This window comes from Monodon monoceros, unplaced genomic scaffold (assembly GCF_005190385.1).
Source record: "Monodon monoceros isolate NGI ecotype Baffin Bay Population unplaced genomic scaffold, NGI_Narwhal_1 Super_Scaffold_20, whole genome shotgun sequence".
Taxonomy (NCBI): Eukaryota; Metazoa; Chordata; class Mammalia; order Artiodactyla; family Monodontidae; genus Monodon; species Monodon monoceros.
In genome coordinates this window covers 37,157,126-37,180,717 of record NW_021703777.1, presented here as the reverse complement: position 1 = coordinate 37,180,717, position 23,592 = coordinate 37,157,126, and the positions used below count along the sequence as shown (strand labels likewise).

General features: G+C 36.3%; 1 protein-coding gene and 1 pseudogene across 5 annotated transcripts in view; both read left to right on the top strand.

Moving 5' to 3' along the window:
* The window catches only part of ARHGAP24 (Rho GTPase activating protein 24), a 518,868-nt gene that overhangs the window by 73,062 nt on the left and 422,214 nt on the right, over positions 1–23,592 (top strand). For 3 of the 5 annotated variants that reach the window (XM_029234798.1, XM_029234801.1, XM_029234799.1), the window contains exon 2: positions 14,193–14,392. In XM_029234798.1, the coding sequence (XP_029090631.1) occupies positions 14,213–14,392 (180 nt within the window). In that variant the 5' untranslated portion in view covers positions 14,193–14,212. Of the gene's footprint in view, positions 1–13,816; positions 14,036–14,192; positions 14,393–23,592 lie in introns of those variants that run through there. The other 2 variants (XM_029234797.1, XM_029234800.1) reach the window with 2 other exon arrangements.
* LOC114903331 lies at positions 5,790–5,877 on the top strand (annotated as a pseudogene).

Below are 23,592 nucleotides of genomic sequence, written 5' to 3'. Positions count from 1 at the left end.
AGATCCTGCTGCAATTTATATCAAAGAGTGTTCTGCCTATGTTTTACTCTTAGAGTTTTATAATGTCTGACCTTACATTTAGATTTTTAATCCATTTTGAGTTTATTTTTGTGTATGGTGTTAGGGAGTGTTCTAATTTCATTCTTGTACATGTGGCTGTCCAGTTTTCCCAGCACTACTTATTGAAGAGACTGTTTTTTCTCCACTGTATATTCTTGCCTCTTTTGTCATAGATTAGGTGACCATAGGTGCATGGGTTTATCTCTGAGCTTTCAATCCTGTTCCATTGCTCCATATTTCTGTTTTTGTGCCAGTACCATACTGTTTTGATTACTGTAGCTTTGTAGTATAGTCTGAAGTCTGAGAGCCTGATTCCTCCAGCTCCATTTTTCTTTCTCAAGATTGCTTTGCCTATTCGGGGTATTTTGTGTTTTCATACAAATTGTAAGATTATTTTATTCTAATCTTGTGAAAAATGCTGTTGATAATTTGATAGGGGTTGCATTGAATCTGTAGAATGCTTTGGTTAGAATAGTCATTTTCACAATATTGACTCTTCCAGTCCAAGAACATGGTATATCTCTCCATCTGTTTGTGTCATCTTTGATTTCTTTCATCAGTATCTTATAGTTTTCTGAGTACAGGGTTTTTGCCCCACTGTAGTACCTTTTCAATTACAGTAACATACTTGAGACTTACTCATGGTGGCCAAATGAAAAACAAATTTTGCTTCTCATTTGAGCCAGCATACAGTGAATCGTATGTGTTGTATAACTTTTTGTTTTGATATACTTTCACATCTACAGAAAAGTTCTAAGAATAGTACTAAGAACTTCTAACACCCTTAACCCAGATTCCCAATTATTTACATTCTGTTTCATTTATCATTCATCTATATATGTGTTTATATATATGTCTATTTATGATTTTTTCTGAATTGTTTGAAAATAAATTGAAGACATCTACCTCTTTTAAATACTTGAATGTGTATTTCCTAAAAACAAGTCACATAACTGCCTTGATAACATAATTATCAATGACCAAAATGAGAAAATTTAACACTAATAAAATATTATCTAATCCACAGTTTATATTTAAGTTTTATTAATTTTCCCAATAATGTCCCCTTTCTCTGTTATGTTTTGGCTCAGAATGCAAGCCGGGGTCAAGCATTCTGTTGAGTTATCATGTCTCTTTAGTGTACTTTCATTTGGAACAGTTCCTTAACCATTTTGTATTTTTTGACCTTGAGATATTTGAAGAATGGAGAACAGTTATTTTGTTGAATGTACCTCAATTTTTGTCTGTGCAATGTTTCCTCATGATTAGGTTTAGGTTATGCATTTTTGGCAGGGCCACAACAGAAGTGATAATGTGTCCTTCTCAGAGCATCCCATCAAGAGGCCCATGATGTCAATTAGTTCCAACATTGATGATGTAAACTCTGGTTGCATCGGGTCTGCCAGGTTTCTTCACAGTAAAGTTACTATTTTACCCTTTCTAAATTAGGATTAATTTGTGGAAAGGTACTTTGAGATTATGTAAATATGTCTTCCCCACCAAACATTTACCCACTAGGTTTTGCATTCATTGATAATTTGTAACTTCATTATCACTTCCATATTTATTAGTTGACATTCTACTGAAAGGAAGAGCTTTCTCACATCTTCCACTTGTTTATTTGTTTGCTTGTTTGTTTATTATATCAGTAGAACTCATGTATTCTTGTTTTATTCTATGGGTATGACCTATTACTATCATTATTTATTCTTATCTTCAAATTGTCCCATATTTGTCCAGTGAAAACCACTTCAAACTAGCTTCTGTGTCCTTTCAATATTCTTCCATCATTCTTGAGAATTTCCTTACTTTCCAGCACATGTTATTCTAGCATCACCTTGTGCTTTTCCTGGTGAGGCCCTGGAATCAATCTTTTTTTATCCAAGTAGCCATGATTCTATTTCCAAGTAAATGGTGTTTAGAAGTCAAGATCTGGATGCTAGGTGTACTCATTCATTGCTCGCTCCTGGTGTGTCATTACTTCAGGGTTCTCTCAGTGAGCAGCATTAGTAAATATATGTCTATATTTATTTCTGTATCTGTGTACCTATCTATTAAAAATCATGAGATGTTGGTTAAAGGGTATAAAGTTGCAGTTAGGCATGATGAATAAACCTAGAGATCTAAGCTACAACATGATGAATATAGTTAATAATACTTTATCAAATACTGGAAATTTGCTAAGAGAGTAGATTTCAGGTGCTCTCATCACACACAAAAAATGATAACCCTGTGAGGAGATGGTATGTTAATAGCTTGACTGTAGTCATCTTTTCACCATGTATATATATACCAAATCATCATGGTCTACACCATAAATATATATAATTTTTATTAAAAAAATAAAAACCACGAGTTCATGATGATATCTCTAATTCTATCTCAAACACAGGATACATTCTCATCTTTCCATTTCCATGTTTGTAGCTTCCTTTTCCAACAGTGAGAAACCTGGCTTCCCATTGCATTCAACATACATATTTATTTACTCAACTTGGAATACTCAGAAGGTAATTTCAGAATTGCTAATCCATTCTATAGCAAAAAGCAATCCCACTAGCTAGAATTCAATATTTTCAGTTTATTTTAGGGATAAGGTTTATTAGAACAACATAATTTGTGCATAAATCTCAAATGTACAGTTCATGAGTTTAGACAGATGTCTGTACCCATATAACTCATATCCCATAAAGACATAAGGCATTTCCATCACCTTAGAAAGTTCCCTGTGCCCCTTCCCATCCCCTCCATAGCAGCCATTTTTCTGGTTTCTATCATCATAGACTGGTTGGGCCTATTCTAGAACTTCATATGAATGGAATCATGAAGTGTATATTCTGTATCTGGTTTCGTTTACTCATTATAATAACTATGGAATTCATCTATGTTGTTATGTATATGTATAGTTTGTTTCTTGTTATTGCTAAGGAGTATTTCACCGTATGATTATGCCATAATTTGTTTATCTACTCACTTGTTGATGGGCATTGAGTGTTTTCTACTTGAGGCTAATATAAATAAAACCACCATGGATATTTTCGTTCAAGTATTTTTGTGACCATATGGATTCCATTTCTCTTGGTTAAACGTCTTTGATTGGAATTGGTAAAATCATAGGTAAAGATGTGTTTAATTTCATAAGAAATTGCCAAACCTTCTATCAAAGTGGTTGTACCATTTATGCTCTTACCAGCAATGTCTGAAAATTCTGGTTGCTCCATATCCTTCCTCATCAACACTTGGTGTTGTCAACTGTTTTTAACTTTAGCTATTCAAATGTTTATGTAATGTTATCTTACTGTGATTTTAATATACGTTTCTCTGATGACTAATGGTGTTGGGACTTTTCTGTGAGATTATTGGACGTTTCTATATCTTCCTTTGTAAAGGCTTTATTTAATTTATTTTCATTTTCTAAACTGTTTTGGGTTTTTTTTTTCGTCTGTTTATTAGTGAGTTGTAGAAATCCTTTATATATTATGGATGTAAGTCTCTTGGCAGATATATGTTTTAGAAATATTTTCAAACAAGGTCTGGCTTGCCTATTCCTTTTTTTAAATGATGTCTTTTGGTGAACAGAAGTTTTTACTTTTAATAATTTCTGAATTATAAATTTTTATGGTTATTACTTTATATATCCTTTCTAAAAAATAACTTTTTCATCCCCGGTTGTGAATTTATTCTCCTATGTTTTCTTCAGGAAGTGTTAGCTTTTAAATTTAGGTCTAATATACATATTGAATTAATTTTTGTGTATGATGCAAGGTAGGGGAAGCCTAGATTTTCATCATTTTAAAGAAATTTTTCCCACACATAGTTTCATTGTGTTTTTCCTGGATATTAAGAAAAACTTTTTGGGGTAGCAAGTGATTAAAACCAACTCAAGCTAGATTAAGCAAATGGGAATTTATTTGCTCACTTTGCCGGGAAAAGTAAGACATATCTCATAAGATCAAAGGAAGATACACAAAGGCCAGGACTTCAGGAGCTAGAACTAGGATGGATATTCCGGGGCTCTCTCTAGTCTTTTCTCATATCTGCTTATCTCTGCATCACTTCATTGTGCAGACCACTTTCCTCTACAGGCCAGGGGAGATGAATGCTGTCAGCCTCATTCATCACAGATGCTCATTCTTCCAGCGTCACTATAGTTGTCCTAAGGAAGGACTCTACTTGGCACTGCTTCAGTCACATGCCCTCTTCCTGGGCTGGTCACTGTTGCTTGAGAGCTCAGAACCTAGGTGTAATCAAGTCCAGGCCCACCCTATGGCAGTGGGATGGTGCTACCATCAGAAACAACATGGAATGAGGGAGAGAGGGTTCCCAAGGATAGGCTTCTGGACATTCCAAATATTATATGTCCCACCAAAATTCCTATTTTTTAAAAATGGCTTTTAACAATGTATAAAATAAAAAATTAAACTAAAAATGGCTTTTTGTATATGGGATTTATTTATCTTTCACAGAATTCTTAATTAAATATATTCAGGTGCAGTAAAGCTAGATTTCTATTCTGCTCATCTAAAACTGAAGTGTGAATTAATTAGATACTTTGAAGAACTAAAATGTATGCAAATTATATGAGAATGATGTACCTCCTAAATGATTAAAGTTTAACACATCAAAGTCCATCATAATGTGAATGATGCTGAATGAAGTGGAAGAGAAGTCAGATTTTTTCATTTTGATCTGTCCCCACTTTCCTCAAATTATAATGAAAAAATTGGATTGTCAATACCTCAATATAATAAATCATTGGGAGAGTAACTGTGGTTCAGTGATTAGGACAAAATTTATATACTTAGAGTGTCCATAATTTTCCAGAGCTTTAAAGCAAGGCTGATGATGTTCAACCCACAGGATTAATTGACAATAAAAGAAGTGGTTCTTATTGGAAATCATTAAGCACCTCAGGGCTTGCATTTGAAGGAGAAAACTTGAGAGTTCATTGTAGACAAATGACTGTCTCAGCCAAAGTTACCTACTTGTATAATATTTTCTTTGAAGTGTGGTTGAGTAAAAAGCTGGCTCCACAGAGAGCCTTGAAATGATAATGTGATCGACAGCATAACTGACTTTCCTGGGTTGGATTCACTAATGAAATCTGACATCAAAAGTAGTATTTTATACAGGCTTTTGTCTAAGTATAAAAATGTGACCATCAGGGGATAGAGATGGAGGACCTCTTTAAATGACAGCCCAGAGGTTATTTTCCTATTATGAGAGGAGGACCCACCTGGGAAGGTTCTTCCCACCTTAGCCTGACTGTCTTCCTCAGCATTCTACTTGCCTCAGTTTTGCTTTCTTCACTCTGCCCACTGTGTACAAAAGCTCCCCTTCATGGCTGCCATTGCTCCCCCATCCTCTAGGTACTATAATCCCATTAATTTTCAGATTTAGGTGGAAAGTCTCTTTTCTTTTTTCCTTGAGACAGCTTTTCAAAATAAAGTTTTACCAATGAAAAATGAACTAGGAGGGAGGGGAAAGACACACAAAAGCTTAAAAATTGAAATGTTTATAAAATCTGCTTTCTGATCCTATTTTTAAGGGTCTAGTCATAGATGGGGTTAATTAATATAGAACAAGGGACATTCAACTCCTATTTCCTTTTCGCTGCTTCAGATCCATTTGCTTTGTTCTTTGTGGCCATATGATGCAATGATAGTTGCCATCTTAGAGCTCTCGGCAAACTATTAGTTTTTTCCATTAAAAGAAGTTGACTTTCCTGTTTGCTTTGGCAGCATGTTTACTAAAATTGGAATACTACAGAGAAGATAAGCATGGCCCCTGCAAATTCGAGAAGCGTTTTGTATTTATATGTGATGTACAGCATGGTGACTATAGTTAATAATACTGTATTGCATATTTGATAGTAGCCAGGAGAGTGGATCTTGATAGTTCTCATCCCAAGAAAATAAATTTGTAATTATATATGGTGATTGATATTAAGTTGACTTTCTGTGGTGATTATATTGCAATATATACAAATATTAATTATTTTGTATACCTGAAACTAATATAATGTTATGTCAATTATACCTCAATTTAAAAAGAAAAAAATAAGTTGATTTTCTTTTCTTTCCTCATTTCAAATGGCAGTCTCTCTCGGGGAGCACCTGAGTTTCTATTTTCTGTTAGGGGGGTTATTTTCAGTTCTTGGTTTATTTACAGGATCAAAGTAATGAAGAGTCTCTCTCTCCTTTTCATATATGATTGATTTGTTGTGACTGTCTGGAGTGCTGTATTGAGAAGCCATCTGGAGGTGCATCTAGGTCCCTCAGGAAGGAGAACTGTGATTAATTAGTAATGGCTGTCATGAGCTTAAGAGTAGCTGCACACTTGCCACATATCTGTCATTTCTCTCAATTCCATCAATGGTAAAACATTTGTTTTGATTTGATTTTTATTTCTACTAAGATTATCAGCCTTGGGAATTCCAGTGGATTTCTTTTTTTTTTTACTGATCCCTCAGATACTGATGTGGTGGTGGGAGAACACATCTAAATATATATTAAAATACTTTTCTCCCTGTTGAATTAAAACCTCCTTAAGAAGGAGCAGGTTCTCTCTACAAAGTCTAAGGCATTAAACATACAACAAAAACAAAGTAAATATTTAAACTTTTTCTCAAATGGTTCATCCCATTAAGTCATTTTGATTTCTTACCAAGTGAATATGGAAATATTGAAGCTTAAAATATAAAATGTAGATTGACATTCCTGATCCATTCCGACAGGTATATAATTTTCTATTATTGTGTATTCTCTGTTGTTTTCGACAAAATTTCAAATGAATCAAGGAACAGGATATTTAGTGTTTCTTCAGGAAAATAACTGCACATTTATAAAATTATTACCATTAAATTTCCCCCAGGTATGCTCTTCTGGTGACTATTTTAAACTTTGCATTCATGACTGTTGTACATTATTCAGTTCTCCTGTTTTCTTCACACTTAAACTCTTCAGTTTTAAGAAGAAATGTTTCTTTATTTTTAATTCGAGTTATAATCCCAGTGAGACAAATGGGATTTCTCTTTGCTCAACAGTTTCTGAAGTTTGGTTTAGCTTTAAGCCACTAAAATCTTAAAAGGTTGTATTTAGACAGGAGAATTTGGACTGAAGTCCTTTCATTTGTGTCTATAACATCAAATGGTTTAGGATTTTTGCACTGCACTCTGGGGAACCTTGAGGCCTCTGAGGTCCATTCTCTTAGGCCCCAAAGACTGACTGATGCATTTGCTTATTCATTCATTCCTCATTCCCTTCCATTTATTTAACAAACTTTTGAGTATTTAGTATATGCTGGTGTGGGGGTTCAGGGAGCCCATATCCTCCAAGAGTTTTGGTGTAGAAGACTGAACAGTAATAAGCATATGGCCACATGTGACAAAGGCTATGTTCAGAGTGACATGGGAACTTGTGGAAAGGGAACATCCAGACTGGGGATGGCAGTGGCTCTAGGGAAACCTTCGTAGAGGAGCTGAAGGATGAATAGAAGTTAATCACACAGTGAGAACAACCAAGTGTGGAAAACCCTTTCAAAGTATTTTTAAAAATTCGATTGCTTCCTGAAAACAGATTTGGCCTCCTGGAATTTATCTTGGAGCTAAAACAATCTCCACTATATCCACTGCAATATGGGATCTAGAGTGCTGATTCCCTTGTAGGTATCACAGTTTGATTCATTCTTCCAGTGGAGAGGTGGTGTGGTAGAGAGTGAGGTACAGAAAGTGCACTGTTTTTCACTCATCAGTTTTCTTTAGTTAGAGGTTACTTAGGCTACTAAGATGTAATTCTTTAAATATTTTCGTGCACACATTTTGTAAATGTACATTGTCTTAGTCTGCTCTGGCTGCCATAAAAAAATATCGTAGACTGGATGGCTGAAACAACAGAAATTTATTTTCTCAGAGTTCTGGAGGCTGGAACTCTGAGATCAAGGTACTAGCATGGCCACGTTCTGGTAAAGCTTTCTTCCTGGCTTGCAGATGGTCACCTTCTCGCTGTGTGTTCATATGGCCTTTCCTTAGTGCCTGCTTGGGGAAAGAGAGAGAGAGAGAAATCAGGCCAGAAATTATTTAAATATTTAGAATTTTAAAAGAGTTTTAAGTTCTAATCAGGTAAATAATTGCAGTTATTAAAGAAATGTTCTGGTAAATAATAAAAATAAAAATATAACTTCATAGGTTGACAGTAGTATACCACAACCAGTTTGTTCAGTGAACCTCGTATGGAAAGCTCTTTTATGTTCTTTGCTTCATCAAAGAATGTCAGATCAGCAGGAATATCCTTACATGTCTTCCAGTGGCGTGGAACTTAGTATTTTAAAAAATGAGAAAAGAATCTTAACAAATATGTTGCCTTTAAGGGTTTTCTTCTTAAGGAGAAGACACACACAAAGTGTATATACCCACATACACACACACATGCATGTTCATATACACATGTATGCATATATGTGTATACACACTTGCACTCACACATACGAATGAATACATACACATATGCACACATACTAATTCCCTGTGTGTGTTTTTGTGGTGTGAACCATTACCTATAGAAAGGCTATATGCTAGCATTTAGGCATACAGCTCAATAAAATGTACTACTGCTTGTCAAACTAGCATGTTAGCAACAGTACAGAACAGTTTTTTTTTTAATAAGAAAAGGGTTAGAATTCAGATAAATATTGGCCCTCTGTAGTTATACATCATGTACAGTGCAATCACATTCATTTTACAAAGGAGTTAGGTTCCACCGTCAACACAAAAGGTGACAATTGGATGTGAAAAAAATGACCCTTGAAAGTTACACAAATTGCTCACAAATTGCAGTATTTTACCAACTCTGCCAATTTTATATTTGTTTTCTCTCCTAGCAACAGAACAGATCACTGTTCTTTAAACAACTGGAGTAGTTAATTTGTGTTGAGCAGCCATGTGGTATGAAATCATGTGTACTCTGAAGCTCTGGGATCATGTGTGTGCGGTGCGATACTCTCCCCACCAGAGCTGAGGGAGCTGATGCTGGCCGTAAAAATGCACCTCCCGCTGGTCCCACATATGTGGGAGCACATGTTCATTGAGTGTTAAGGAGGCATTGTGGTGGAACGCGGTTTAAGCTGTTCTCTCTCCTCCTCTTTCCCTCTAGCTTCCTCCTCCTTTGCCGTTCTCTTGTGTTTGCTGAACATTGTCGTCTTGTAGGTAAATTCGAACACATTGCAACTCTATAGCTTATGGCATTCTGTTTAGATACATCTTTGTTTATGTGCCTATTTATAGGTTCTTTGTTGGAACAAAGTTACAAATAATACCTATGCGTGTGGCTGTTGGACTTCTAGAAAATTCTGTTAAGAGCATGAATTTCATTTCTGATCGCACCATGTAATACTCGCAGCATGCGTTCCTAGCTCATCTGGCTGCAAAAAAGTACTGTACGAGTAGATGTACAAACCAGTTTCCATCCCTGGAAAATAATTTAAATCTGTTAGCCCATCAAATGACGGGACCTTTTTGAGCTCCGGCATAGTACAGTAGCTATCATTAAGGCTGTGAATACACAAGTTAACTTAATTCTGCTTTTGTTTTAGTTTAGAGTAACCATTTATTTATGTTACTGTTTTGTTGCTTTGCTAAGCACTGAGGTCGATGGTCCTACTGGCATCTCATATACAACCCAGCTGCCACGGCCTGACCACAGGAAAGTACTTTCCCAGTGGAGATTCAGTTAAAACATTCTCTGAGAATCTGAGTGAGCGAACCATACATTCCTTCAAGCAAAACCAGAATTGATTACATGTATTTCCTGCCAAAGCTAAGAGGTGCAGTTTTGAATTTCTTCAGAAAGGGCAATTTCAGGTTCACTTAAATTTTGTGATTTTAACATTGTGTTTAAGAACAATTTTCATGTTAATTGAAGTGTTCTGTGTCAAAGGAGGAAAAAAAATCAAGTTCTTAAGGTAGACCATCTTCTTTAAGGCATTAAATGGAAATTCACAACTTTCCAAAATATTCTTTGTAGGAATTCTATTGTGATTGTTACATAGTTTCATTCCTTGATTCAACAATTGCTTGCTGAGTACAAAGTAAGCACTGGATATACTGCAGTGAGGAGAAGCAAGTTCTTGACCTGTTGAAGTGTGTGGGATCCTGCAGGGGTGATCAGCAATAAACAGCTAAAGAAACAGCAATTTAGAGAAGTGTCAGGAAGACAGAGGACAGAATTCAGTGATAGAGAATAACAAGAGGGGAACTAATTCACTAGGTGATTCGTAATGGTGGTTGGAGGAGGTAGGTTTTAGGCTGAGACTTAAAGGATGAGAAGAGGTGGGCCATGTAAAGAGCATGAGGCAGAGCAGCCTAGGCAGAGATCAGCAAGCATCAAAACTCCAGGCATTGGAGGGGTGGGATAGGGAGAGTGGGAAGGAGGGAGAAGCAAGAGGGAAGAGATGTGGGAACATATGTATATGTATAACTGATTCAATTTGTTATGGGGCAGAAACTAACACACCATTGTAAAGCAATTATACCCCAATAAAGATGTTAAAAAAATAATAATAAAAAACAAACAAATAAATAAATAAATAAAACTCCAGGCATAAAGGAGCTTGGGTGTTTGCAGAACTGAAAGTAACCTGGTGTTGCTGCATCAGAACTTTTAAGTGTGTGTGTGTGTGTGTGTGTGTGTGTGGCGTGCGGGGAAATGAGGAGGTGATGGTATGAGATTAGATTAGATCAGTAAATGGGTGTCAGATGATTCAGAACCTTGTATGCCATGGTTAAGACTCTAGATTTTAAAATAAGTACAATGGAAACCAATCAAAAATTTAAGAGTAGAGAATCATTATCTGATTTAATTTTTTAAAGCTCACTTTGGCTATTTTGTGGAGAATGAAACATGTGTGAGCATGTTTCATTGTGTTTGTGGTTAAAAATGGAAGCAATGAGACCAGTTGGAGGGCCATCAGAATCATCCAGTCAAAGACAATGGTGGCTTGGGTAATAGACTGGTGATGGAGATGGAATCAACTGGATAGATTTGAAATATTTTTTGGAGGCATCTTCTGAATTTACAGGTACATTTGATATTCAGGGTGAGGAGGAATCAGAAATCTAAAGTGATCACTTTTTCTTTTTTCCAACTGGTCATATCATGGTAGCCTTTACTAAGATTGGGTGTTGGGCAAGATCAGGTTTCAGAGGGAGATCATGTTCACTTTTAGATATCTAGCACCAAACCTATTGCAAAATTTATTAATTCATCAAACATTGATTGAGCTTCACCATATGCCAGATATTGTACTAAGTGTTGAGGATATCTGGTGTCCTTATGCTTATGGAATTACAGAGATGGTAGATTTCAGGGTGCAAGAAGGGACCATAGTTGGAAATCATCCAGTCCAACATCCTTATTTTAAAGATGAAGGGTAGAATTTGAAGCATTTGATTTTTGAAGAAATGTCAAGACTCCTCTATAAAAATTATGGTTATCTTAGTAAAACTTAACTTTACTCAACCAGCAAAAATTGTGGTATTATTTTCCCTTAGGGATATCATACAATCTCTTTTCATTTCTGTTTTAATGAATTGTTAACAATTAGTACTATTAAAACACTTTCTGTTGCATTCTGAAGTCATGAAAATATGGGCATTATAGCCAGCAGTTCAGTGAGTGATGCTGTCATTGGTTTCATTAGGCTTATAAACAACACATGCAAGAAGAATCATAAACCATGTTCAAATGTGCACACATTTTTTTACTAAGGATTGATAGTAGACAAATGTGGAATTGGACACTTGTATTTTTTATATTATTGATGGTAGGTTGATATTTACCTTGAAACCTTTTAGGGGAGATTTTTCAAATTTAATGGAAAGGGGCTTCCCTGGTGGCGCAGTGGTTGGGAGTCCGCCTGCCGATGCAGGGGACACGGGTTCGTGCCCCTGTCCGGGAAGATCTCACATGCCGCGGAGCGGCTGGGCCCGTGGGCCATGGCCGCTGAGCCTGTGCGTCTGCAGCCTGTGCTCCGCAACGGGAGAGGCCACAGCAGTGAGAGGCCCACGTACCACAAAAAAAAAAAAAAAAAAAAAAAAAAATTTAATGGAAAGAATTAATATGAGAGGGAAAAAAAGAAGGGCTGCAAAGAAAAAATTTGTTGCTGTGCAATGAATTCTAGATTTGTGTGTGTGCAAGTGGATGTATGTTGGATTGTTTTAAGAGCTTATTCAATTTTATAAGTTAATATATTTGGTTAAAGAATAAATAGGTAATGATGAGATAACAAGTTTTGTAGATGTGAACAATTTAAACACCAGGAAACCAAAAAATATTATTTAGAGTGGTCTAGATAAACATACTTATTATCTAAATTATGATACAGCATTTATTATTCATTTAAAGTGAGATTTACTTGGCTCTTTATCCTAGGTCAAGTACTGTGAAAGAAAAGAGATGAAAGTTCCTGCCCTAAGGGCATAACAAACTTGAAGCATCAGGCATGATCCAGTCTCATCACACACATGCACACACACGATGGGAGACTGTTTCCTGCAGTGAGCGGTGATTGCCATAGGAATGCCCTATGGAGAGAAGGAAGTTTCAAGATGTTTTATAGAGATGAGGGCCTGTTCATCAGAAGGATGTTTCAGGATAAGAAAGGAAAAAGTGGATATTGAATGAGATAGATGGCAGTCAAGTGACCTACTTGAAGATTAAAAGTAGGTTGAAGAGATGACGATAAAAGCAAGGATGGAGCTAGATTAGAATGCATGCCAATGGAAGAGGCAAAACTCCTGAGAGGATGGTTGAAATGGTCAAAATAAGAAATATTTAGCTCTGCTTCTTCCCTGTAAGTGGAAGGGCAGGACTAAATTCAAAGAAACCAGAAGTCCAAGGTTTAACCCTGTACCTTCAAGGAAGAAACGTAACAGCCAAGGGCTGACAGTCGAAACTTCATGGAATTTATAACTAGGGTTGTGTACACATAAATTAATTGAAAAATTAGTAGTGAAAATGAAGACTAGATAGAAAGACAGCTTGTTTTCTGGAACCTTGCTGAAAAAATAGAAGCTTTGTGCATGAATATACCAGAACAGGAGTAATCTATGTTTTATTAATTAATCTGTATCCTTATATCCTCATGAAAGATACAAGGGTAAGAGTGTAGTTTTCACTTTCTGAAAAAGTGCTTAGGAATAAACATTGGCAAGAGCCTGCAGGAAGCCTTCAGGACAGGAAAATGTCTTTTGTTCTTAAACACTTGTCCCTGGCTCTCCCAAAAGCCACCTTCTTACTGTGGTGTTTTAGCCTCTCACCTGTAGATTAATATTTCCTCTATGATAAATTAATTTGCTTGCTATGGACAGTGTGTATGACCTTATATTCCTTCACAATAACCTTGAAATTTTCTTCATCATGCAGTTGACTGGAACACACCACTCACTCCTGAAGTTTGAAAGAGACTCACTGGCGGGACTTTTTTCTTTTCTTTTTTTTTTTTTTCTTAAGCTTTTTCAGCTGCACTAATTCTTAAGCAGCCAAAGAAACTCTCAAGGGGATACTTTGGGGGAAAGGGGAGCAGAGACATCTTGAGAAATTTTTACATATGTAAAACAAATGTCTTCCACTGAGGTTTTTAAAATAGTCCCTTTAAACTGTAACATGTGTCAGGCTAAGTTTGCTCAAATAATCACAGGCCTGCACAAACAGGTCCCAATCAGTACACACCAGACACAGAGGCCCATTTTCATGAGAGTTATGTTTTTATTGGTGGTTTTAGTTTGTCTTCAGAAATTGCCTCTTGCGTTGGTGGTGTAGTGGTGAGCAAAGCTGCCTTCCCCAAATTACTTCTTAACCCATTATCTCTAGAACTTTCCCATTCTTTAATTCTACTTAGGAAAAAAGGTATATTATCTCACAGCTGAGTGGGAAGACGCAAGGAACTGTGTCCAAGTTTTCTCCAGGAATATTGTTGTCAGGTTTGTGGTTTGCTTCTAGAAATTTGGTATGTGAGTTAATTTACATTTTTCACTCTACCTCCAGCTTTTTTTTTTTTAAGGGACAGGGGTAATTTAAGAGGGAATTGAATATATCAGAGCACCTTATTTTTGTTGTTGTTGTCTGTTTGCTAAATAGGAAAGTCCATCAGCTTGGTAATGGAGGAGAGCAATGACTCCATGGAGAACTCCCAACAAGGCCAAGGGCGGAACAATGCCATGAAGTGTGGGTGGCTGAGGAAGCAGGGAGGCTTTGTCAAGACTTGGCATACCCGTTGGTTTGTGCTCAAAGGAGATCAACTCTATTATTTCAAAGACGAAGATGAAACCAAGCCCTTGGTAAGTAGGAGAAAATTAAAGCATTGTGGTGCTTAGTAGTCTAAGAAGTAGAGGGTTTGCTAGAAACTGATGGAGACTGAGGTCAACCCAATCTCCCTGGTCTCCTTCATTTCGTTGGCATCTTTCACACTCTTTCTCATTGTTTACTTTGGTTCAAGATGATGAATTTGCTAATTGAGACCAAGAGACAAATTACACTTGTTGAATATTAATTTTAACTTTTACGAAGCTGTAACAGAGTGTCTGAGTCCCTCAGGCAAACTTACTTCACGTGGAAATGGTAATGGACATCTGCTAAAAGTTATATTCTATAGCCAAAGTATCTTTCTTTTTCTCAGAAGTAAGTTGAAAGATTTGAAGGAAAATTGTAAATGCAATTTTAAGTAATTTCTGAGACACCTTCAGTATCAACTCTCTGGGGGCTTCCCTCCACTCTAACTCACATAAAATATGGATGTAGTGCTAAACCAGACAATGTTGATACATCCAACCAGCATACACAGTATAGTCCCCTGGGAATAGTTTCTATGTTTCTTTGTGGTTTCTTACTGGTCTTTTATTTACTGTTTCTTACTGGTCTTTTAAATAAATTAAACAATTATTTTCTCAGCCACAAATCTCTGGGTTGCAATTAGAGAAAGGAAAAATCTCCATCATTCCCTGTAGGTACAACAAGCTTTCTTAGCTGTGATCATTGCTTATCAATTAATGAAAGGAGATGGGAACTGAGGTATCACTTCTGTGTTCTTCCTTCATCTACATCTATAAAATATATAAATAAGAGAAAAAATGTTTTAGATCAGTTTACATAAACATCCCTAACAGTATGTTCTTGAGGCTATTTGCCTTGTATTAAAATGTAAGAATTTAATTAGGAATTTGGATCAAGGCTCTGCTTTAGTATTTTAAATTCCTAAGACATTATAATTTAACAAAGTTCTAATTAGTATAATTGAATTACATAAAGATAGCAATGAATTTACAAACTCTACTCATTTTTTGAAATTGCTATTTTTTTAGCATATTTTTACCAGGGCCAAGCATTAGACTAAGAATTTATATATATATATATATATATATGTTATGAAATGCTTACAATAATCCTGTGAGGTAGGATTATCCTCACTTAAGTATGACGAAATCAATGTTTAGGTGTAATGCATATTACCCAAAGTTAGACAGTGGTGCCATATTTTGCCTCTAGTTAGGTCCAAGTTCATATAGCCTCAGCCAAAGATCTCATAAATCAATAAAAGTATCCCATATTGATATCATGAGAATTACAGTGCATTTCCATACCTGCTATTGTTTTCATTGCAGCAAATCAGTGAAGAATATGGGGGTTATCATTATAGATGAAGAAATTGTGTCTTAGTGACATGAAGCAACATGACCCCCATCATATAGAGATCAGAGGCAAAGGAGTAAAGTCTTTTGTTTCTTAACTCTTACTCTAGGGTTCTTTTCTTGTACCTTGTTTTAAACAATGTAGTACTCACAGTAAGGTATTATCCTGAACATAAAATCATTTTTACCAAACTGAGGTTAATGTGAAAAAATGTAGAACGTGGGGGATCCAGTATGGAAACTGTGATATGGAGGACCGTGTTCAATAAAACAGAAGTATGAGTAATTTTCAATATTTTATCCTATGAACTCTTGTTCTGGCATGGTTTGGGTGGACTGGGTTGTTAAACAGAATGGGTACAAATCAAATCATCAATTAGGTCTCATCTAGAACCTAAACAAGGGATTAGGGGAGAAAACAGAGGTTTCAGGGGCTGAGTGGCTAGAGAATTGAAAGGAAACTGAACAAACATTTTGACTCTTTGGTGAGCTCAGTGTACCTTCTAGTAATGAAGATAGGATACAATGGGTCAAGCTCAAGCTCAAAATTTCTAAAATTTGAGAAATTGCAGATGTCAGAGAATATGCACATGACCCCTCTAAACTGTTAAAAGAGGATATTATCAAATTGCCTTGGCTACTGTCCTCTGTGGAATTTCTTAGAAGGTCTACAGTCACAAATAGTTTTCAGTGCAATGTAGTTATTTTGACAAAAAGTTGGAAATATAAATAAGAAGATGCAAAAACTTCTGATTAATTCAAATGAAACTCTGCCTCAAAGTGAAAATTACTTTCATTCATAATATTTCTAAGATAAGTAATATTTTGAAGTTAGTATTAGTTACTAGTATTTGTAGACTTATAATGACTGAAATTAAAAGAATAGTTATATTGACAAGAAAATACTAATTCTTATACAAACCAAACATAGACTACAATCATTCCCCCCCCTCCAAAAAAGGATTCTTAATTTTTCTTCTACTTATTACTTGTTAAAGATTTGCTGTTAATAAAGCACTAATAACTTTGAATTATTATTCTTTTTTTGGATCATCTTTTATGACAGTACAAGCACCAGGAATTTTGACATAGTACTTTTAAATTTTAATCTTTTACACTGATGTTTAGACATGTGAGCACGGAATCAGATGAAAATCTAGCAATTCCTATATCAGAGGACATTTTGGAATTTGAAAGGACCATGTATTTGCCCATGAATGGATTAATTTCTTACTTTAAAGTGAGTTCTTTAAGTGAGCATAGATGCCTGACACATTGTAAGTGCTGCAGCACATTTTTGGACGAGTTGGTGAGTGATTTAGTAAAATATATCTCTAGCCAAGCAGAGTTGGGCCAGGACCATGTGCTGTCAGTAGTACTGACTATCCTCAGCTTGATGTATCAAAATCATAACGTGTATTTAAAATAATGAAGTTTAAATTACATTAAATAAATCCTGTAGTGATATAGAATAATCCTAAGAATTCGATGAAGAACAATTGAACATCCTGAAAAATGTTAAAACGGGAAAATATTTAGTTGTTATAAAACCCCTCATTTTATAGATAAAGGGTACGTGTGTGTGTGTGTGTGTGTGTGTGTGTGTGTGTGTATCAACCAAGGGATACTGTTAATGAGTAGCAGATGATGAACTGAAAAATCAGATTTCCTTGCTCCTAATCCAGTGTTCCTTCAGTTTAGGCTTTTGCCTGCTCACAAATCCTCAACTATTTTTTAGATTTGCTTCCAGTCAGAAGTACTGTTTTCAGTATTGGCACTTTCAAGCATAAGAATGCCCTTGACCTTCATATATTTTGATGAGGGCTATTTCAATAATACTGGAGGAAACATCACTAATGAAATGAAAAAAAAACTTCACTCTTCTAAGCATTCCTAACCAGCTGAAAATGTTCAATAAACTTAATCTGGATTGGTTTTCCTCTCTCTTAATAGTATTTCTAAAATGAAAGGATTAAAACCCTTGAAATGTGTGTCCCTCCTGTCCTAGAAAGAGGTTCTCAATTTATTTTAGTGAAACTTTCTCTGAGTTTCTCAACTCAATAAAGAGAATAAACTCCATCATTATCCTTGTTATTAAAAACTGCACATCTGTTGGGAGAAACATGTAAACAAAATTATAATTGTGACAGGCTACCATGTAAACACTGAGTGCTCAGAAAACACAGATACAATTAGTGCCAGGGAGTGAGTGGTGACTGGCTAGAGGAGTTGGGGGAGGCTGTGCAAAGCAAGAGGTAACCCTTACCTGGGGTGCTGAAAGTTGGTGGGAGTTTTCCAGTTACATAAATTGGGGAAAGGAATTCAGAGCAGAGGAAAGATATGGAGTTGTAGAATAGATATCTATAAATAGCTCCATATTGTGAGGGCAGCAAAATGACAAGAAATGGGCTTAGAGAGATTGGTGGGGCCACAGCAAAAATGGATGTGTATGTCACACAAAGAGGCTGGGTTCTCAGGTAGGTAATGGGAAGCTCTTTCCAAAACACCTGAGCTACTCAAGATGCAAAACCACACTACCCTGTTAGAAAGGAATAATGGTGGCTGTTTCCTGATGTCTCCTCTGGCTGCCGTAATAGAATACCATAGACAGGGGTGCTTAAACAACAGAAATTAATTTTCTCAGATTTCTAGAGGCTGGAAATCCAAGATCAAGATGCTTCCAGAGTTGGTTTCAGGTGAAGCTTCTCTTCCTGGCTTGTAGACAACTGCCTTCCCTCTGTGTCCTCACATGGCCTTTGCTTTGTACACAGGAGAGTGAGAGAGCCCTGGTGTCTCTTCTTAAAAGGACATGAGTCCTATCAGATAGCCCCATCATTATGGCATCATTTAACGTTAAAGGCCCCAAATACAGTCACAGTGGGGGTTAGGTCTTTAATGTGAATTGGGGGGGGGTGACCCAATTCAATCCATAATACCTAATATGTTGAAAACCTATGTTAATAAATATAATTTTCTCAGTTAAGTTTTTCTTCCATCTGTACTGTCTATCTTCATGTCTACTAGAACCTAATATATGTGATTTAGTGCATTTTAAACTTAATTATTTGAACCTAATATTGATGTTTCGTATTCTTATTCAAATTGAAATTCTCCTTTCTCTGGGGACAGTACCTGGTTTGTAAACAAGACTTTCCAGCCTGTAGCCAGGGTTCTCCTGGCAATATATTGGAGGTCTATCTCAAAATATAACTGCTTTATATTTAATATACATCAAACTAAAATCTTTAGTATCCTATACTTTTAAAAATGAAACTTTAGTTCATCTAGGCTGAAACCCTCTCCAGAAACCATTTTCTACAGTGTTTGCAATTACATGGATACAGATTTTATTTAGAACAGATTTAAAAATAAAGTTGATTTTTGTTGTTTCTGAAAAAACAAACACGGAAAAGTGATGTATGTAGCCAATTTTGAACATACACTAATGCATCCTTTATTTGTTACTCATAGAACACTACTGTAAACATCCTATAGTACTGTATTTTTTCACTTTTTGTTTAATATTTTTTCTATTTTAATCTTTAAAATAAAGCTCTATTTACATACAGAAAAAAGTTTAAAATTATACTGTACAGAAGAATTTATTTTTAAAAATGTCTTCCATCTACCCTGCATACCCCTAGGACTTTTGGGTAGCTATGAAAAATGTTTTAAAACAGGTTTAAACTAAGTTTGTGACAATATTGTTTGCCTATTTTTCATTAATAATCATGACAAATGACTGTGGCTTTAGTTACAGATATTATAACATGGGGTAAGCAGCTGAGTTATAAAGTATGATTATTACAGCTATCCTAAAAGTAAGACAGTTATATAGATTTTGTTAAATGAATTTAGTGATAAATTCCTAGTACTTTTTTGGAACCATTTGTTTTACTTCTATCCTGAAGTATATTATTACTTAAATAATAACCAAGTCTCAAGTATGGCCATACTAGAGAATATCTCTGACATACCCTGGGTACTAGAACTTGACACTGGAAAGCATTGATTTTTAGAAGCCAGTCTGGCACTCCTGATAAAATGACTAAAATCCAAACAGGCACTAACCCAATTAATCTAGTCTAGACTTTCTACAACAGATATTCATCCACTTGTGTGGGGAGGGTTTTTCTGGACATGATGAGGATGACACTGTATTAGATCACAATGGATTTTATTAATTTAGAGAACAAAGTGATTTTCAGTGAATTATAACCTGAGGCCTGACCTCTAAATGTGCAAAAATTGATTACCGATTTAAGAGTAAGCTCTAATTTTATATATTTAATGAAACTTGTGAGTTAACGAAATCTAGAGATCTCTAAGGCAATTGCTGTTCTCTGTTAAAGTATATGAGCCAGGGGACTTCCCTGATGGTCCAGTGGGTAAGACTCCACGCTCCCAATGCAGGTGGCCCGGGTTCGATCCCTGTTTGGGGAACTAGATCCCACATGCATGCCGCAACTAAGAGTTCACATGCCGCAACTAAGAAGTACGCATGCTACAACTAAAAAAGATCCCTTGTCGCAACTAAGGGTGCTGCAATGAAGATCCTGCGTGCCACAACTAAGACCCAGCGCAGCAAAAATAAATAAATAAATATTTATTTTAAAATATAAAGTATATGAGCCAGAAGCAGCCAAAACCCCGACTGCATGTTTAAAATAATACTGGAGGGACTTCCCTGGTGGTCCAGTGGTTAAGATTCTGTGCTTCCAATGCAGCGGGCAAGGATTCGATCCTTGGTCAGGGATCCCGCATGCTGCATGGCACAGCCAAAAAATAATAATAATACTAGAAACCTTGAAACTTGAATTTCAGCTTCAAATCTATAACTGACTTTCTATGTAGCATCTAAGTCTTTTGCCATTTAAAAAGACACATAAGAAGGTATTGTGTGTCATCATAAATTTTTAGGAACTCTTAGCTCTTTCCTAGAAATTATATCAAAAGATAGTGTTATTAATATAAAATATTTAATTCTGCTATTTGCTGAATAATTTTTTATTGCTTATGGAAGTCACCTAGGCATGGCATTTATTTATTTCAGTGTGGTTAAAACAGGCTTTTGAGTTACATTGTTTGGGTTGAATCTTGATTCATCTACCAAATAACTATGATATACTAGGTAGTGATTAAGCTGGTTTAAGCTTCAATTTACTAATCTGTGCAATGGGATAATAGTAGCACCTACCTCATAACATTGTTCAGAGGTTTAAATGAGATAATTTATGGAACGAATCTTAGCTGTAGCATATAGTAAGCATAAAATAAATGTTAGCTATTTTTATAATATTAGTTTGACAAAAAGAGTTTATTTCTTGAGATGTTCACCCTAATCATTCATTCATTTCATTTTTTCAACACATATTTATAGATTTCGAGTGTACCTGTAGTTATTATGCTAGATTCTAAGAAACAAAAAGATGCTATAACTGATGGTATAAAAAGATAGACACCACCACGCAAAAAAAAAAAAAAAAAGATTTAAAAGGAAGAAGCTGATTTCTTTCTCAGGTGAAGGTCCAAAGTGATTCTAGGTAAGTGAGGAGGTCTGCTTCAAAAAACTGTTTAGAAACTTAAGCTGCCAGTGATTTTGCCATTTTAACTTCTGGCTTCAAAATTCATCATGGGGTCATTTCCTTCCCAGTCACCTAGAAGGCAGTATAAAATAGTGTACTGCATAGAAGGATTAGGTGGACTGATAGTGGCTCTTATCACTTCTATTCGCATTCTGTTAGATAGAACTGAGTCACATGATCATTCCTAACTGCACAGGAGGCTGGGCATGCAGCCTAGCTTTATCCTGGGAGCAGAGGAGAATGTGGGTATGAAAAAAGAGTTAGCAGTCTCTGCCACAGAGACAAATAATGCTAAATATCCATGAAGGTGGTGCTCAATTCCAGTGGCTGTTATAGACAATTGCAGTTACCGTACAGTGTAATGAGTATTAAAATAAGGAAAGTATAGAGAACCATTAGGAAGCCACGGGAGGGGCACCTATAACCACTTCAAGGTTCAGGGAGGGTTTTTCAAAAGAATATATATTTAACCTGAGAATTGAAGGACAGCATAACTTTATTACAAGCAGTTGGGTTGATATATGTGGCAGAATTAAAGGTGTAGGTCATGGTCCTTCAGTAGATTGTTGGAGAATTGATAATGGCTGAGTATTTCAGCACCTGAGAAAGAAGACAAGCAGTGATTCTTCCCTTGCTTTTATGTGCCTATTTTTCTTGGTTTACTGGATTTAGAGCTAAACAGTGAAAACAGGGCTTATTCTATGTATAGCTCACTGTGGAGGAATCCAAAATGCTTACCTATCGAAAAAGGCCTCCTCTGACAGTCCTGCAACTCTGTCTGGTGTTCCTATTGTTCATTATTTTGTATTGTGCAATAATTTCCGGAAAAAATTTTGAAAGGCAACTATGCCACAAACACTTGATCTTCTATCATCCATTAGTACCTTACCACGAATCATGGTAATCAGTCACTTTTGACTGTAGGAAGAAGAGCTGAGAAAATCTGCTGCTGCTGGAGAGGGTACTTAGTATGGAAAAGCAGCAAAGCATGTCTTGGACGAAGGGAAATTGATGGATGGGCATGGTGGCCAGAGGGATCAGTGTGAGAGAAGACTTCATCGTCATAATTTCCTCTAGAATTGACTCTGTCCAGCGTGGTCATTTCTCTGGAAAGCAGTTGAGCCCAGTTTTTTTTTTTTTTTGGCCGCACTGGGTCTTTGTTGCTGCGCACCAGCTTTCTCTAGCTGCGGTGAGCGGGGGCTACTCTTCCTTGTGGTGCGCGGGCATCTCATTGCAGTGGCTTCTCTTGTTGCCGAGCATGGGCTCTAGGTGAGCGGGCTTCAGTAGTTGTGGCACCGGGCTTAGTTGCTCCGTGGCATGTGGGATTTTCCCAGACCAGGGATCGAACCTGTGTCCCCTGCATTAGCAGGTGGATTCTTAATCACTGTGCCACCAGGGAAGTCCCAGCCCAGTTGCTCTGTATACAGGTTCTAGGATCAGACTCCCTGTGTTCAGCCTAGACTCGATCACTAGCGATAGGCTTTGGGTGAGTTACTTGTTGTTTACTTGGGTTACTTACACATATGTAAAATGTGAGTAATAATAATACTTATCTAATAAGTAGTTGTTAGCATACATGAAATGACGTTTCTAGAATACTTTTACAATATGTGGCCACATATTAAGCACTCAGTAAATATTGACTATTGTTACCACCACCACCACTACGATCATCATCATCATCATTTTTACCATCTTTTACCATCAGGATACCCTGACACAGCAGTTTAGAAATCAGGTTCTATAATATATACTTTATTAATTGTGTAACAAAGGGAATGGTAGATGATCAGCCCATGTAAGTAATGCTAACTTCAGAGAAGAAGATAACTTGTTTTCACTTGTGATCTATGCTGCCAATACACTGAACTCAAATGGAAAGATTCTCCAAAAAACCTTTGCAGGATGTCTTTTCTCTTTGTTTAAGTTACTTTTGGGGCCCCTTCAGAGCTTATCAAAATGATTATGAGGACAGCCAAGGAGTCTTGAAGGATTCTTTCTGGACCATCCCAGAGAGAGGCAGCCCTAGTATTCTCATCTCACACACAGCACTTTTTCCTCAACAACAATTTGGAGAGAGATCTACTGGAGTTGAATCCCTTGAGTTCCGCTTCTAACATTTACTCATATTGACTGAAGGCTTTTGTATTTGTGATGCAATTCAACAGACAGAACCAGATAATTCATATGCTATCTCATTAGCATAAGTTTAGGTCTATTTCCATTATCCCAACTAGTGGAGAAGAGAATGTAGGGAAAAAAAGTTAA